This window comes from Drosophila bipectinata, chromosome 3R (assembly GCF_030179905.1).
Source record: "Drosophila bipectinata strain 14024-0381.07 chromosome 3R, DbipHiC1v2, whole genome shotgun sequence".
Classification (NCBI taxonomy): domain Eukaryota; kingdom Metazoa; phylum Arthropoda; class Insecta; order Diptera; family Drosophilidae; genus Drosophila; species Drosophila bipectinata.
Window position 1 is genome coordinate 3,942,298 of NC_091739.1, and position 16,305 is coordinate 3,958,602.

Sequence of the window (16,305 nt, forward strand, 5' to 3'; positions counted from 1 at the left end):
CACCACCGGAACGGTGACAGTGGGGTGGGTCGGGTAATAAAACCCACAAAAGCTCTGCGGTACGAACGAACGGGAATCTTAGCTCCGGTCGCCGTGCGCTATGCAACGCTTTTTGTTTTCCGCTTTCAGCCATCCAAGGAAAATCGGCACTAGTCGGTATCTGTCTGCCACTCTGCTCGTCCTGCGTCTTGCCAAAAATAACAAATAATTACTCAAAATATCTCTGAGTGGAGTGGAGTGGGTGGGGAAGCTTTTGGCACGACCGGCGTAAGCGCCACCGCCAGCGTCAGCGTTTGCGTCGACGTAAGCAGCGGCGTCAAAGTGAATCGGTTTCGCAATACATACACAAACAATAGGCGCTGGGAAGTAGACAGCAACGAATCCTTGGCGGCTCAGCATTTCCACCGAATTCGCGTCGAGGAAAAGCGGAAAATCGGAAAATCGGAAACTAGCGGAGAACAGCAATCAGCGGCCATTTCGTATTGATTTTTAAGTGTGGTAAGCAGAGGAGCAAAGCAGCCAGCCATAGAGAATGGAAAACCCCACCAACTGGCAGTGAAAAAATCGAGAAGTGAAAATGTCAATGGCCAAGGCAGCCACTTGAACGAAAAGTGGGAGGTGGTGGGTTGAGGAAGTGCCGTAAAAAAATATTCCACAGCCCCTACAATAAATCCTCCAAAAGTGTTGGTGCAGTGTTGACGAAAAATTGTGGGAAAACTCAGATAGAGTGTGTGTGTGCGAAAAAATCAGCGCGCTTAAAAATAAATCCAGGCAGACACGGAAAAGCCCCAAACCCCGGGCTCAAGTTTAAAGAAGAAGCAGAAAAGGAAGCCCAAAGAAACGGAAGAGGAAGAAGCGGCCGGCATACACACACAGCCACAAATTAAAGGGGTGGCGGGGCAATGGGTGGTCGAGGGGTCGAGGGGCCATGGGGGAGATGGTGTGCCAGAGTGGCCAAAAGCTCAAGTCACAAATTTTTGCGCAAGGGCAGGCCGAGCATCGAATCGAGTCGAATGGAGTGCTTTCCTCGGGGGGTGGCTAACACACCTCGGTCGCAGTCGGCGGCGCTGCCGCGGTCGACTTTGACGCTGACGAAATTTCGCAACACTCGCACAATCGCACAATGGCACACACTCCCCCACTCGGCTTACAGTTGTTAGGGGTGGCATTTCTTGGGTTCCGGGAACGGAATGGGAATGGCACGAAAATCAGATCCAGGAAGTCAAGTTACAATACCCTTTTCTGAAATGTTTTGGGACTAATTTCATTGACCTTCTGGAGGAGGTCTAACTATCCATTTATTTTTGAAAGAGATAAGAAGGTTAAATATGGTTATTATTGATATTATCCATAATAGTAGAGTTATACCATTTAAAGCGAAAATGTAAAAAATAGGTTAATTAAGTTAAAAAGTTATATTTTATTGCTTATCAACAAAAGTAATACTTTTATTCCTATTATACTTATTCAAGCTAAAGCGCTCCGTCCTCCAAAGCGGCGCCGATAACATGGATAAGATGACGGTGGCCCAAAAGAACGCATATCTTGAGGCGCACATGGCCGTGCAACAGCAGATGGCACAGGCGGCGATACAGTTCAAGCAGCAACAAAACTCCCAGCAACAGGGCTCTCCCACGACCAACAACAACAATAACAACCAGAACAACGGCAACATGCAACAGCAGCAGCAGCAACAGCAGCAGCAACAACAGCAGCAGCAACAGCAACACTATGCTGCCACAATCAAGGTGCCGCAAATCAGTTCCTCGAGTGCAGCAGCAGCGGCGGCGGGCGGTGGAGGGGGTGAGAGTACCTTCACCGTCCCGGACGACGGCATGGGCTTCGAGGGCGGGGTGAGGGTGCTGCAAAGCCTGGGCACCTGGTCGGCCGCCGAGCAGTTAACCTACAACATACCCAAGCCAAACCTCATACCCTTTACAGAGCCGTACGTCGAGGGGGGCTCCATGCATCCCGCCAGCCGGCTCAAGGCGCTGCAACAGGTGCAGCAGGCATCCTCGGGGGTGCGCAAAACAAATCCCTCAAAGTGTGAGTATATAAAAATTAAACACAAGTTTATTAGACCACTTAATGATATTAATTTTTTGAAATTTAGCCACCAACAAGGCATTTGAATGCACAGTTTGCGGCAAGGGCCTAGCCCGCAAGGACAAACTCACCATCCACATGCGTATCCACACTGGCGAGAAGCCCTATATTTGTGAAGTATATGCTGCCCTCGAGCCTCTGGCCTTTGGCCAACTTGACATCTTTCCAAATCTCTAACCCCTTAATACCTTTCTCTCCCACCACCCCCACAACCATGCAGGTGTGCAACAAGGCCTTCGCCCGTCGGGACAAACTAGTGATCCATATGAACAAATTCAAGCACGTGACCCCCACGAACATTGCACCGCTTGGCAAGCGACTCAACAACATGGTGAAGAAAAAGGAGCAACCTGACCCGCCGCCGGAGGACAACAAGCAGAGCTTGGAGCTGCAGCTGCAGCAACAGGCGGTTCAGGTGGCCGCCCAGAACATAATTGTGCAATCGGCTCAAGGGGCGCCGGCGGCGATTCCCGGTATCATTATTCCACACCACCAGCAGCAGTTGTCCTGGACGTGCGAGCTGTGTGGCAGGATGTTCTCGAGCCGGGACGAGTGGTCCATTCATGCCAAGAGTCATCTGGAGGTGAGAAAATGTCGGTAGAGCCTCCCAGCTGGCGGAGAGTTCCTTTTTTGATTTCTCAGAACTGTTTTAACTGGGGTTTCGAATATTTGTTTTCTTGACAGTATTGACAGTCGGAACGGGTAGTCGTAGAGTCAACAAAACCAGCAGTAGCAGCAGTGGCAGCGGCAGGAGTCATTGCCAAGGCCGGCAGCAACAATAATCGCAGTTATCAGATAGATGCCAACCAGAACCAGATCCAAATGGAGGCCCAAGCACGCAAACAAAAAATAATCATACAAAATCAAATGATACTCAATGCCAGCCACCAGCAGCAACAGCAACAGCAGCAACAGCAACAGCAGCAGCAACAACAGCAACACTCCCAACCGCAACATCAGCATCAACAGCAGCAACATGTGGCCCATGGCAAAAAGGCGGCCAGAAAGCACCTGCAGCATCTGCAACAGCAACAGCAACCCAGTGCGCCTATGTACAATAACAATAGTAGTAGCAACAGCAACCACAACAACAACCAACAGGGCCAAGAAGTAACTACCTATTAACAACAACAACAACAACCAGAACAAGAACAGAATAAACATCAACACCGACAGCTAACAGCAACATTGAACACCAAACTGTAGAAAAATTATAAAAACCAATCACAAAGTATCCAATTCCGTAATCCGAATTCTGTTACCCTTCCGTTTTTATCCTTTCCCGCGAACGCAGGTGTCGGCGGTACCGGTGTCGCACATCATTGCCAACTCGCCGACAGCGGCCACATACATGCAGGCGCAACTGACCGAGCAGGCCAGCAGCATGCAACATGCAACAGCGACCGCAACAGCAGCGACTGCAGCCACGGGTGTGCCGATCGTCACCTACAACGGGAATCAGTACTGCGTGATCACCAGGGCTTCGGATCTTGATGTGGAGGCAATGCAGAAGCCGCTGGAATATGGCCAGGCTGGAGGTGCCACGCCCACCAACATAATTGTAATGTCGCCAATGCAACTACAACTGCCCCCACAGCAGCAGCAACAACAGCAGCAGCAGCAACAGTAAGCCAAGATAAAGAGAAAGGCCGGGTCAACAGCCTCGCTCTCAGCTATAAATACAAATTGTAAATAAAGTCTTAAGCAGCCCAAGAGCAAACCTAAGTATATGTTTAAAAAAACAAAAAAAAAAAAACCTAAAACAAAAAACCTAACCAGCAACATTAAAACCAAGTTTGTAAATGTCAAATAATATTCATAGACCCCAGTCAGCGAGCATCAATGTGAAATCAAAAGTGTAAACAGTGCATCACTCGAATCTAGACTAAGCAACCTAACATATCCCCCCGCAGAAGAGTAGTATCCATAGTATCCGTAAGGCAGCCACCACACTGAGATATAACCATATATTGTTTCGATCCAATTCCGATTTAGTTCCCAGCAGCAAAGTAGTAACAGGAATAGCCCCTTATTGACACCGCGTGTATGATATTGTATGTGTTGTTTGTACAATAAGCTAATTACCATACTCCACTTTAAGTCTTCAACCTATCGGAGCATGGAAGCAACAGGATAAACACAAATTGGAAAAATGGAAATGAAAATTTATAAAAGAAAAGTAGCAGTAGTAGTGTCCATCAGCAAAGCTCTCCCACAACTCCCCACTCGATTCAAATGGCAAACCATGTAAAGATCAAGCGAAAATAAAAATTTAATTTAATTAAATAAAGAAAATTACTTTTCAAAGGGTGGAATAAATAGGTATGTAAGCATATCATGTAAGTAGATATTCCAACAAAATCCAAGTCATCTCAAGTTGTCAGCATATTACGCATACGCCATGATGTCCATACTGAGCATCATTCAAGTGTCACTATCGCTCACTTGTGTTCGGACACTCACTTTCAGCCAAGTTCTGAATTAAAGCCATTCTGGCACCCATTAATTGACGGTTGTTGTCGTTTATTATTCTGCGTTGACCAACTTAGGCGGCATTCTCGCTTTTTGGTCCAAAGACCCGGGCCGGTCCAAAAGTTGAGTAAAAACCAAAACATTTGGTCAAAGCTGAGCTCACGAAAATCAACTTTTCGTTGAAAACAGAAATAAAATGAAAAAAGCCGCCATTTGACCTTAGATGGAAACTCGTCTCAGTCGCTGCGACGCCGGCTGCGCTGCTGCTGTCGACGCTGCATTGGCAGCAAATAAATTTCTGGCTCGAATGCTGTTTGCGTTTGTTGTTAATATTTGAGCCAACAGCATAGTTTCCATTGGGGTTATTGAAATAGTGAAACTATAATGCAACAAATTAAATAATCTCTTTGAAGATGATACAAAAAATAGCATTTATTTACATATTTATATATTGTTTTACCTTTAATTGCGTTTAATATGCGATTATTTATACTACATATTAAACAAACTGATATGGATAGAACTTTGTTAAGAAAAGAATAGTCTTTATCTTTACGGATATTAAAGTTAAACAAATTCTTCTTTAGGGTATTTCATAGTGGGATATATCTAGAATACAAACATAGTACTTCGCATGCGGTTTTTTTTCGCAAGAATCGCAAATTAGTCTGGGCCCGAGCCGAGCTGATCACCTGAACAAACTCGAACTCGAACGCCTACGGCAGTGACAACGCTCACGGCAGTGTCGATGGCTATGGCGACGCCAACATCTCTGCCATTTGCTCTCAGCCTCCGTTGGATTCTTTTTGGTGTCAGTCGGTTTTCGGATCACTTGCCGATCAGTCGAGCTGACCACCCCGGGGAAAAGATGCTGAACGGAAAATTCTACACGGGCCTGCCGCCCAAAATGGTGGAGCGTCAGGCGGTGAAGGTGTGCAATCGTCAGGAGTCCCACTTCTTTTGGCCTGACGATTCTGGCCTGGACTCGGCGGTGGAGAATCGGGTCAGGCGCAGGAACAGCCAGCAAATGGAGAAACCCTTGCCCCGCGTCACCACTGTAGTGGATAGCCCCAGTGAGGTGGATACACGTCGAATGTTTCACAAGGAGTTCGCCAGCTCCTCCATTCAGTTCTTCGATAATCTGCAATCCAATTCTGGCAATCGACCGGCCCTGAGGAGAGGAGTACGCACTTCGGTGACCCCAAAACTCACCGAAATCAAGCCCCAAGAGGTGGAGAACAACGAGGTGGATACCTCGAAGCGACGCCAGCAGGCCTATGCGTCGAAAATTCAGTTCTACGACTTTGTCAACGAAGAAGACACCCAAAACAATGTTAGGAGGCCACAGATGGACCTTAACGACAAGCGAGAAGTCGAGCTCAACTCGAAGAACAGCCCCAAGCTGCAGGTGAAGAGAAATGTGCGCAGTTTGAGTGTGGAACTGGAGCCGAAGGTCGTCAAGAAACCCCTGAATGACAGTCCGGAATGGCGGCGAGTACGCCCACTGCCACTGCCGCTGGCACTGCCACTGCCGAAAAAGATACTGAAGCAGCCTGTGCAGGATCAGGATCCGTTGGACTATGTGGACAATCGGGTGAGGAGGCTGCAACTAACCAGAAGTCCTGGTCTGCCCAAAAAGAAGCATGTGACCTACAACGAAGAGGCCGAGGAGTATGGCTACATCGACGATCGTGGGGATACGGAATCCATTGAAACCGTTGAAAGTCGCCCTCGTCAGCAGCCAAATATGTCGACAGGAAGTCGACATCAGCAGCAGCAGCAACAGCAACCACAGCAATACCAGCAGCAACGTCAGCCGCCACCAAGATCATTTATGGAAACTAGTCGAGCCAAGCCATTAAATAATAATAATAATAATAACAACTACCAAGCCAGTGCCCGTGGTAGGAAAATCTTGCCAAAATTGCCAGAGAGTCCCACAGCACAGATCGGTGATGAGGCAACCTCGCCCCCTGCCGCTGACCCCCGTAAACACCTGCGCAGCAGCCTCTGCTTCAGCGGCGACGCTCTGATGGTGGGCGGCCCGGCAGCGGCGTCGACGTCGACTGCGAAGTCGTTGGCGCGTCGCAGCTCAGCCGGGCAGCGAATTAGCGTGGGCCTGCCGGATTGAGATATTTTTGTTTATTAAATGCAAGTGCACAGAGAGAAAAATAGTTAAATATAATTTTTTAAGAGTAATAAGGTTATACTATCTATTACCTGTAATTAAGGTATGCTTTCTGTTGTTCAATTATATGAAAACTCATCTTAAAATGAGAACTAGTTTTCTCTCAGTGCATTGCATTTGACACCATCACAGATTGCAACGTTAATTGAAATAAACAGCTGCAAATAAAGCTGAGATAGAAGAAAAAGCAGCAACAAATGTGGCAACATCTCTAGGCGGGGCAGCCACACCGAGCCCCCTTATAGGTTTCACTTTAATGATCATCTGCCTAACTTTGACTTCACCCACTGACGAATGAATGGATCGGCTTTTATTATGGCTGGTTGGTTGAATATATGCATATATAAACAAACCTTGATCTTGACTAATTCGAGAGTGTGTGTTGGCTGAATTGTTGACTTTGTGCAACCCGAACATGTATTAATTTAGCCTTTTAAGCTATCACAAAATAATCTTTAATTATAATAATAGAGATACATATGCTAATAAACTGATGAATAACCAAATGAACTTCTTCTTGGGCTTTATTCAATTATGCCAAAATCTTAATCCAGAGATCATTTGGGTGGGATATTTTACATTTTTTTTTTTTATTAAAGGCTTAAATATAATGCTATCTCTAAAAATAAAAGTTAATTAGAAGTCTTACTAGACAAGCAGTTGAATGTAAGGTAGGGTATAGTTTTATTTCTTCTCGTTTATCTTTTGATTTATGAAAGAACTCGTATTCAATTGACACAACGACATTGAATTATGCATAATAAAATATAATTTATATTTATTTGATATCAATTGAAAAGGGAATTGTGTAAAATTTTATAAATTATAGATTGATTTTGCAGCGAAACGAATCGGCTGCCTCGGCTCTTTAATAATAATCTAATTTAAGGTACGATTTCGTGGTGCTCGTTTAAATTCCCGGCAATTTGTGAGTTTTGGGCAATCAAGTCATTGCTCTGGGCGGCTCACCTGGTCATGCCCGTTTTCATTGCCATTCCCATTCCCGTTTGCAGGTCCCTGCTCTGCAGCTCCTTTCACAAAACTTTCAGCGAATTGGCCGAAAAGCTAAAACCATTACCTGGCATTGTTAAAAACCCAACGGAAACTCAACCAGCTAGCCGTCAAGTTGAAGTTCCAGCTCGTGTCGCCTTTTGATTTGTTCACAAGGAAGCGGGAAATTATGCGGAGCTGCAACAATTGCAGCAATTGTCACGCGTGTTGAACTTGAGCTTGACCTTGGCAGAAAGTTGGGACTGCCACCCATTGTCCATCATGATAGCCTGCCACAATTGCAGCAATTACGGCTGGCAACGAGGTATTAGTCGGGGATTTAATTAAAGCATCGATTTAATTGCCGGCAATCTCCATCTGACATGGGAACTCAAAAAACAACATGCAGACAGGATAGACGTGCCACATAATTGTGCAAATGAAGCGTGTTGAAATGTTATGCAAGTCCCTGTCCATGACCAAACGGACATTTCTACAATATATCCATTTCCATTTCCACATCCACGGGCACTTCCACCGACCACCAACCCAACTCAAGACAAACTGCCTCCGCACAAAACTGATCTTCCGCATTTCGATCGCGCATCCTGGCCATAGAAAGTAGTCCAAGCGTGCCGGCAAAAAAGGCCAAAACGTAGTGCCAGCTGGCTAACGTTTCCTGGCTCGTTTGTGGCCCCTGCTGAACCTGAACTTGGGGCCGAAAACGGAGAGGGGCCAGTTGGGGTTGTTTATTGGGTAACTGATCGGCCGGGCCAATACTTCGTTTGGTGGAAACCCGTTTGCAGACGAAACTGATTCACAAAGTTCGATAAGGGGCTCGCTCTTCTGCTTTTTGCAGTGGGTGTCTCGTCTGCCGGTAAACCTTCATACACTTGAAATAAAATATATAATAGTATATATTACACTATATAAAAATGTAAATACATATCTTTCCCAAAATACTCATACATTATATTTCAAGAACTAATGCTTCTATGGTTAGTTATTGAAACCCCTTTGTTGTTTCAAAAATATTATTCAATACATGCAACATTTTTATGGTTAAAATAATTGTTTTTATAAACTAAATCGGTTGTATTTGTTGCCATTAACATGATTTTTATTTTTTTGTCTGGCAATTTTCGTACTTTCTTATTAAGTCACAGAGAAAAAACTATTACCCGATCCCCTTCCCATTTTAGCAACTACCTAGTGGCAAATGGGCATCGTTATGTGTAATTACGGCCATAAAGAAACATTTTATTTGTGCCCCTGCCCCTTCGCATTCGCTCTATTTCCTACTGGAAATGCAAATGATGCCTCAGTTTCATTTTGCGGCAACGGCTTCCTCCAACTTGTAAGCCGTGAGTTGTACCATGAGTTGTAAGTCCATGCGTGAAGCAGAGATTTAGATCTGGTGCTGCTGCTGCTGGTTGGCTGGTGGATGGTGGCTGGTGGCTCACCTGGCAGGTTTCAATTGCGAATTGCAATTGCAAAACATGTTGCAACAGGTTCGAGACTTTGGCCCGGCTTTGACGAGGAAGCTGCCATAAAACTGTTGTGTCCGTTGGCCGAACTTTCAGTTTCGTTTGGGGCCACCACGCTGGTGGTTGATACGCCGAGAGAGAGTCTTCCAGGAAATCCACCCGAAAACCAAAACCCCACGCACAATGAGACCAAGCTGGATTGTAAGCGGCTGATAATGTTTTTGGCAATTCACAGTTCTCACGATTTAATCTTTGGATTACCCGTTGGCAGCAGTTGGCGGCTCTATTGCTCCTAATTGCAGTGGCTTCTGGATTGCGACCCCCAAGGTCCTATTACCGCAGGAGCTATTACAGTGCCGTGGCTCCAGGATCTAGTGCAGTGCCAGGACCCATCAGACTCAGTCCTTCGGGATATCTTCGTACCGATCTGCAGACCAACGAAAGCAAGCACCGTCCCATCAGCAAGAAATATCCCAAAAAAAGTCACTACAGGCCCTATGGATCGGTGAGTTGGCCGAAAGGATCCTCCTACTCCTACTCCAACCCCAAGTTCAAAATTTACTTCGTGAAAAAATCGAAAAAAGGATACCAAAAATTCAAAAAGGCTCTAAGCAAAATAAGACGTATACTGTGATTAAAGATTTCCAAAGAGATTAAAGATTTTTTCAATAAAATTAAAACACAAAAAGTATTACCAAAAATCCGTTCAAAACTTTTTCTAAATTATTTGTTTAAACTTTACAACAATATATAACTTCGGCTGGAATATAATAGGTTAAAATGTGCTTATATCCACATATATGTGCACATTTTATACTACAATTTACAAAACATTTTAAGGAAGAAATTGAATAGTTTTCAAATATTTTATTAAAAATATTTTCAATCGACCTTTTTGCGGAAGAAATAGAAAAGTTTTCTAATATTTGATTAAAAATATCATGATTTTTATTATATTTGTTGCATTTTTTAGCAAGAAGAGGATGACTATTCTGGAGAGCGCTACAATTCGGCGGAGTATTCTGGGGAATCATCTGTCCAGGATAGTCGGGAGTATACGATTGGCACCCAAATTCGTGTTCAGCATCCGATCACGGTACCGAAAAAGACCAGCAATTCCGGTTCCATTTACTCAAAACAGCCCAAGTATGTGACAGCCATTCCATACAAGTCCACTGGATACGCTGCGGATGTTCATGTGGGCTCCTCCGCAGAAGAGATCGGTCCTCCGCCGAAGCGCTCCAAGTGGAATCCGGTGCAGTACGATGCGGAAGTGGATCCCTTTCACCTAGTACCACCGCCAAAGGCCACTGCTGCCTCCACCAGCAATTCGTACAGTGTCTACGAACCGGAACATGATGACTATGAAGTAGTGCCAGTGCCGCGTCCGAAGACTCACGATCGCTACAAGAATGTGGCTTCCAAGAAACAAATCGAGGCCTATTTGGAGGACCAGCAAAAGCTCCTGGACGAGGCCATCAAAGTGCAACTCCTGAATAATCCAAAGCTTCAGAAATTCCTGAAGGCCCAGGCCGAGGAACAGGAGCACGCATCCCGTCCGGACCTAGAGATCGAGGACTTCGAGGCCTATCCTCCCAACTTTTCTGGGCCCGGTCCCCTGCGCAGTAAATACATTGACCATCCCCCGCCCCCGCCAAAAGGATCTCGCACACGCCGGCGTCCTCCTGGCAGCGATCACAAACGTCCACCAAAATCCAAGCCCATCATCAAGCCCAAGCGGAAGTACCGATCCACAGCATTGGTCATCAATGTGTAGTGGGGGGCAGCACCACATGACTTAGTCCTTGATAATTTACTAATTTAAACACCGCTCATAAAAGTTTAGTTTAGTTGTACAGTAGAGCTGTAAATAATAAAAGACCATTTAATTTTAATTAAACTTGTTGAATTTTTAAATTATAATTATTAAAAAAACAAAATGAAATCAAAAAATATTTTTTAGTTTGTGGCTTTTATTTTCTATATTTTGTTCTACAACTTTTATTTTTTAAGGGCAGAAAAAATTAACAGAGGAAAAATTGCGAATATTTTATAATCTAAAAATTACTACTTACTAAAATTACTTAAAATGTATTACTTACTCCAAAAATTAAAGGAGCAACCAGTTTGCCACAAATAAGGCACCAAAAAGGGAAAATGGTACATTATTTCACGGTAATAAGTATGAATAACGTTTTTTAATATTAGTTTTATATTTAATATTTTTAATTTTTATTTAATATTATTTTTTTTAAGTTTTTACAAATAAGTAAAAGCAATGTAAGATTCGTGTCAAATGTAGAAAAGAAAAGCGACCTCGTTTCAGGGATGCATAAAATTGTTTGTAGCGCCATCTATGGTATGGTGGCACAACTTCCAGCGGATGGAAGAATAAATTGGAACTCGCAAAAAGGAAGGTTTATATATATCTTTTTAATTAAAAAAAACTCTCCAATTGCTCTTTAATTTCATTTTTATATCTCTCACACCCACGGATACAAATAATCTTTAATCTGGCGACGTTTGGCATTTTAAAAATAAATCAATTCCCTCTTAAATAATTATTCATATGAATAGCCCATATAAAATCACTTTGATTCTCTGCTACACACCCATGACACCTGTTCGGATACCACATGTCAGGCAAATTCTTGACTTTTACCTCTTTCGCAACGCGCGAACGAAAATCCGCAATTGAGCAAGCCACTTGACTCAAAACCAATCCAATTCGATTGCCGCAAAGTGGGTGCAAAAAGGCACGTGAAGCAAAACAACAAAAATATTAGAAAAAAACAATAAGCAGTAAAAAGTAAAAAACAAAACAAAATTGATTTTCTTAATTGACTGAGCAATTTCAACAGAAGCCAGAGCCCAAAGCGAAACCCCAAGCCGGACTCGAGTCCACAACACAACTGACCTTGAAAGCTAAGCTCTGAAAAGTGTTGCTAATATTATTGTTATTGTAAATGTTGGTACTATTGCTATTGGTGGTGAAAAAGAATGCCAGACTGTGGATGTGGAAAGTACAGATAGAGAAAATTAAAGTATACAATTTTCAAGACAACCTAACAAGAGCGTAACAATTTTTATTAGTATATTTAATGCTCGATTCATGAAAATCTATTTTTTATCTATTCTAAATCTATTTTATCACCTTTCATTGTTTTTTTTTTAATTTTATGATAAGTTGAGTTTTTTTTTAATGTAGTAATTATTTATTCAAATTATATGTATTAAACTTCATTAAAATGTTGAGTTCAATTTCCATATTTGAAGACTCAAAAATTAATAAAAAATATAATTCACATATAATTCATCAACAAAGAAAATCCCCTTAAATATTATTTTAAGCATTATTAAATCTTGCATCATAAAAAAACTAGAATATTATTTTTTTGCAACCCGCATTAAGTTAACAATAAGCCGGCATTCTTAGCATTCGATGGGGCATGAAATTGAGCAAAATATTTGGTTGTAATTAAGTTGAAGTAAGACAACTAGAGCTTGACAAATCGAACTATCATTAGGCATTTCAATTAACAGTACCACTCCCCTCCGATTGTAACACCCCCACTTAGATAGCACATGGTTTTCCGGCTCAACCCACACACAGTTACACCTAAAAATATACTAACGGCCCCTCGAGGGGGAAAAGGCGCCAAGTTGATTTCATTTTCATTGGAATTTTTGCACAATTGGCCAAGATTACTGTCAAATGGGCGAAACCAGTTTGAGGCCTTTCCTTGTTGGCCACATAGAATCGTAACAGAAACGGCCAACCAGAAACCGAAACTGAGTCGATCTACAAACTAGTTTTGCATCTACGAAAGTTTGTTGTGTAATGGAATATATTTAGGGGTGCTGGAGGGGGAGTTGCATTCGGTGGGCGTTCACTGCCCGAGGTGTTTAGATAAATCGCTTTGAAATTAAATTAAAAATCGTTGGCAAACAAAATACTTTGGACACACACTTGATTGCGACCAGAAGACTTCGCTGACAAGACAAAAGACTTAAGACACAAACTTGGTTTTTCATCAGTATGGTAATGTATATTAGACATCTTAATCATATTCTATACAAATTGCTGAGACGTCCCAATGCCCAAATTACTAAAAATTTATCATTTAACGCTTTCGAAGTTTATTTGCTTCGTTTCTCTGAAAATTGTAATCCAATAGGGTATTGGAAACTGTTCAAAGAAATACAGAGAATCTAATTTCAGTTTTAAACAAAATCTAGACTTTAATTCACAATTTGTTATTTGATTTTCTCTGTGTAGAATTATAAATTACAAACAAACAGTACGCATATAGGAAGTACGATACAGAGTTACAATTTGCTCTTAAACATATCACACAAGAGTTTTGATGGAGTCAAGGAAATCTATAGTTGTGAGATAGCAGAGAAGTTCGGAAGGGTAGATCAGAGAGAGGCAGAAATATGCAGATAGGGAGGGTAAGGGAGACAGGATGAAGAAGATGCAACATGTCTGAGTGGTGGTTTAGACCTTGTTAAAGGAGTAGGTGAAGCCATCGGGCGTGCGGTTCAGTGACAATTTTCCGGGTGGCGAAAAGCGGTGTGGGTTGGGGGTGGTGGTGGGGTAGTACGCCTGCTGCGGTTGTGGCTGGTACTGTGGCTGGTACTGCTGCTGGGGCTGGGGTGCCGGCTGTGGGTTGTACGCGGGCTGCGGGGCAGGGCGGTACTGGGGCTGGGGAGCGGGCTGGTGGTAGGTCTGCTGGTTCTGCCCGAAAGAGGGATCATTGTAGCGGGGATCGTAAGAACCATCATCGCCGTAGTCGTTGCTACGGAAGGCGGGCTGCTGAGGGGCAGGAGCCTGGTAGGACTGTGGCTGGTACTGCTGCTGTGGTTGGTATCCGGCGGTGGGCACGGGCTGTGGAGGTGCAGGAGGGGCCTGGGGCAAGTGATCGCCCGATGCCTGGAAACTGTAATGAAGAGAATTATAATAAAATTGTATAAGTTATGTTACAAAAGTTTTTTTTTTTTATAATTTTTTTCTTAAATTCTTACCCATTCTTTCCAGCTGTGTAGGAAATAGTACGCCTCTGGCCGGAGGGATCCACGTAGCTGTAGCTGCCGTGACGTGTGCCATCAGCATCAGTCTCCTCCTTGAAGTTAATGCCATCTTCCTGCTCATAGGCAGCTCCAAACTTGCCATCGCCGGACAAATAACGCTGTTCACTGATAATGGCCGCCGTTTTGGGGTCCTGGTGATAATTTTGGCACGAAGCCATAGCCACCAAAGTGGTCAATGCAAGCTAAAACATGAAATCGATGGTTACATATTTTTCAGAGAAATATTTATCATTTATTTTTATACGATGTATAAATATTTGTTATTAAAACTATTTTTTTCTTTTAAAAATTTGCATAATCGTCAAGAAAGAAAAAATGATTCACTAAATAGTTTTAAATTCAGTTTTTGATAAATATATTTTGTTTCAGGGTTCTTTAAAATTGTTTTTGAAACACAACTCACAAATCTGAACATTTTGGAAACGGGAATGCTTTTTGAATATCCTTGTCAAGCGTAAACTGCACTCTGGTTTTCTCTCTTTAATTTTAATATTATTAAGGGGGATTCACACGCGCCTTTACGCTTACAAGTCGGTGGCTTTAAAAGGGGACCGACGGCAACGGATTTGTGGAATTAACTGCCTTCCGCAACGGAGCCGCCCAAGCTTTTTATAGTCCGAGCGGGAACCTTGGATCGCCGATCGGATCGACTCCGCCTAGGCACTCGAAGCCGTGTAATTGTGTTGGTACTATTAACAGCTAAAGCGGCTACAGCGGAGCGGCCGTAACAATAACAAGAATCAAGCTAAGTGCTCCAATAAGTCAACTCTGTGCCAGTATGGGTATCGCGGTCGTGTTGCCAAGTCGTTATACCAGTTTCCAACTCTTTCGCTTGGCTCTGGGGAGCTGGGAGCCAAGAGCCGACTTTTGCTTTCTATATGCACAATTTCAGGCAGAAAACCAGCATGCCCAAGCCCAAGCCCAAGACAAAACTATTTTTTAATTATTTCAAAAGTTTTTCAGCGCTCCAGAGTTCGTACGAGTGTCCTCATCTGTGGGGGGAATTTTAGATTAGTGTTACAACGATCCAACCGGGAATTATCAATTGGTTCTGCTTTGAGGCTCTGGCACTGAATGATGTAATTTTTAACGGCAATTGTTTAATTTGGTCATCGATAAAAATAAAACAAAAGAAACCAGAAACCTATATCTTCAAATAAAGAAACTGTCGATTTTGACGGATAACTAGACCGCCCTGGGAAAATACTTGGGAAACTTATGCCAAAAAGTCATTATGTTTCAGCTCTCTTCATTTTAATATTGCAGTCGTTAAATGTTTGTGTTTGCTAGATTTAAGCTGGATTTGCATTCTGCATGTGCATGGCCAAGTTGATTTATATCTAGATCTCACCCTGGGCTGGACTTTGTGGTGTGGCCAATAGCAGTTGGCAACAGTTGGAGTTAAAAAACAAAGCGAATACAATCGCAAGAGTTGCTGCAATGTGTTTGACTTGTTGACTCTTGGAGCTGGCTTCAATTATTTATTGTGTTTGAAATGTCTGGCATTGTTTTGGGCTTGTTTATGGCCAACAGTTGGCTGCCACCCACATGCCCCACGCCCACTCACACGCCCCCACCTCCTCCCATGATTGTAAATTTGCAACTTAGACTGGAACATATGTATGAAATTAATTCTGAGAATTGTAACATATATTTACGTATAAGCTTTCTAATACAATTTTCAATTAAGAATTGTTCTACAAATTCTCCAAACCTGTTTACCCAAAGCTTATAGATTTTTCACGGGTCTTAAACATCGCTTTTCGGAATATACCAGCACCCAAGCAAGCAGAATAAGAGCATTTAGCTATGCAAATCGGTTTTCCATAATTTTAATGAGGCATTTCCACACACTCGCTGTGGCACACTGTCGTTTACAAAATAATGTACTCGTAGTAGCCGCATGTGGTCGTGGATTTCGAGAAGCAACACTCTCGTTTACAATGCTATTTGTTTTGCCCTTTTGGT

At 43.1% G+C, this 16,305-nt stretch overlaps 4 protein-coding genes across 4 annotated transcripts; 3 read left to right on the plus strand and 1 right to left on the minus strand.

Moving 5' to 3' along the window:
- LOC108128244 (zinc finger protein rotund) lies at window positions 1-3,863 on the plus strand. The gene is given in 6 exon segments (XM_017245733.3): window positions 1-498; window positions 1,473-2,046; window positions 2,114-2,223; window positions 2,327-2,689; window positions 2,791-3,216; window positions 3,401-3,863. Coding segments are annotated over 5 exon segments (1,773 nt in total). The 5' UTR covers window positions 1-498; window positions 1,473-1,508; the 3' UTR covers window positions 3,737-3,863.
- Window positions 3,864-5,379: 1,516 nt separating this feature from the next.
- On the plus strand, window positions 5,380-6,954 carry LOC108128005 (uncharacterized). Its single transcript, XM_017245354.3, has one exon. It carries the CDS (start codon window positions 5,447-5,449, stop codon window positions 6,707-6,709), a length of 1,263 nt encoding a protein of 420 aa, XP_017100843.2. The 5' UTR covers window positions 5,380-5,446; the 3' UTR covers window positions 6,710-6,954.
- A 2,403-nt stretch (window positions 6,955-9,357) lies between these two features.
- LOC108128051 (uncharacterized) lies at window positions 9,358-11,020 on the plus strand. The gene is made up of 3 exons (XM_017245411.2): window positions 9,358-9,444; window positions 9,515-9,748; window positions 10,217-11,020. The coding sequence occupies exons 1-3, from the start codon at window positions 9,427-9,429 to the stop codon at window positions 11,018-11,020; spliced, it is 1,056 nt and encodes a 351-aa protein (XP_017100900.2). The 5' UTR covers window positions 9,358-9,426.
- Window positions 11,021-13,459: 2,439 nt separating this feature from the next.
- Window positions 13,460-15,277, minus strand: Cpr100A (Cuticular protein 100A). Its single transcript, XM_017245363.3, has 3 exons — window positions 14,741-15,277; window positions 14,272-14,519; window positions 13,460-14,186 (listed from the first exon to the last, which is right to left on the minus strand). Exons 1-3 carry the CDS (start codon window positions 14,750-14,752, stop codon window positions 13,745-13,747), a joined length of 702 nt encoding a protein of 233 aa, XP_017100852.1. The 5' UTR covers window positions 14,753-15,277; the 3' UTR covers window positions 13,460-13,744.
- Window positions 15,278-16,305: the final 1,028 nt, after the last annotated feature.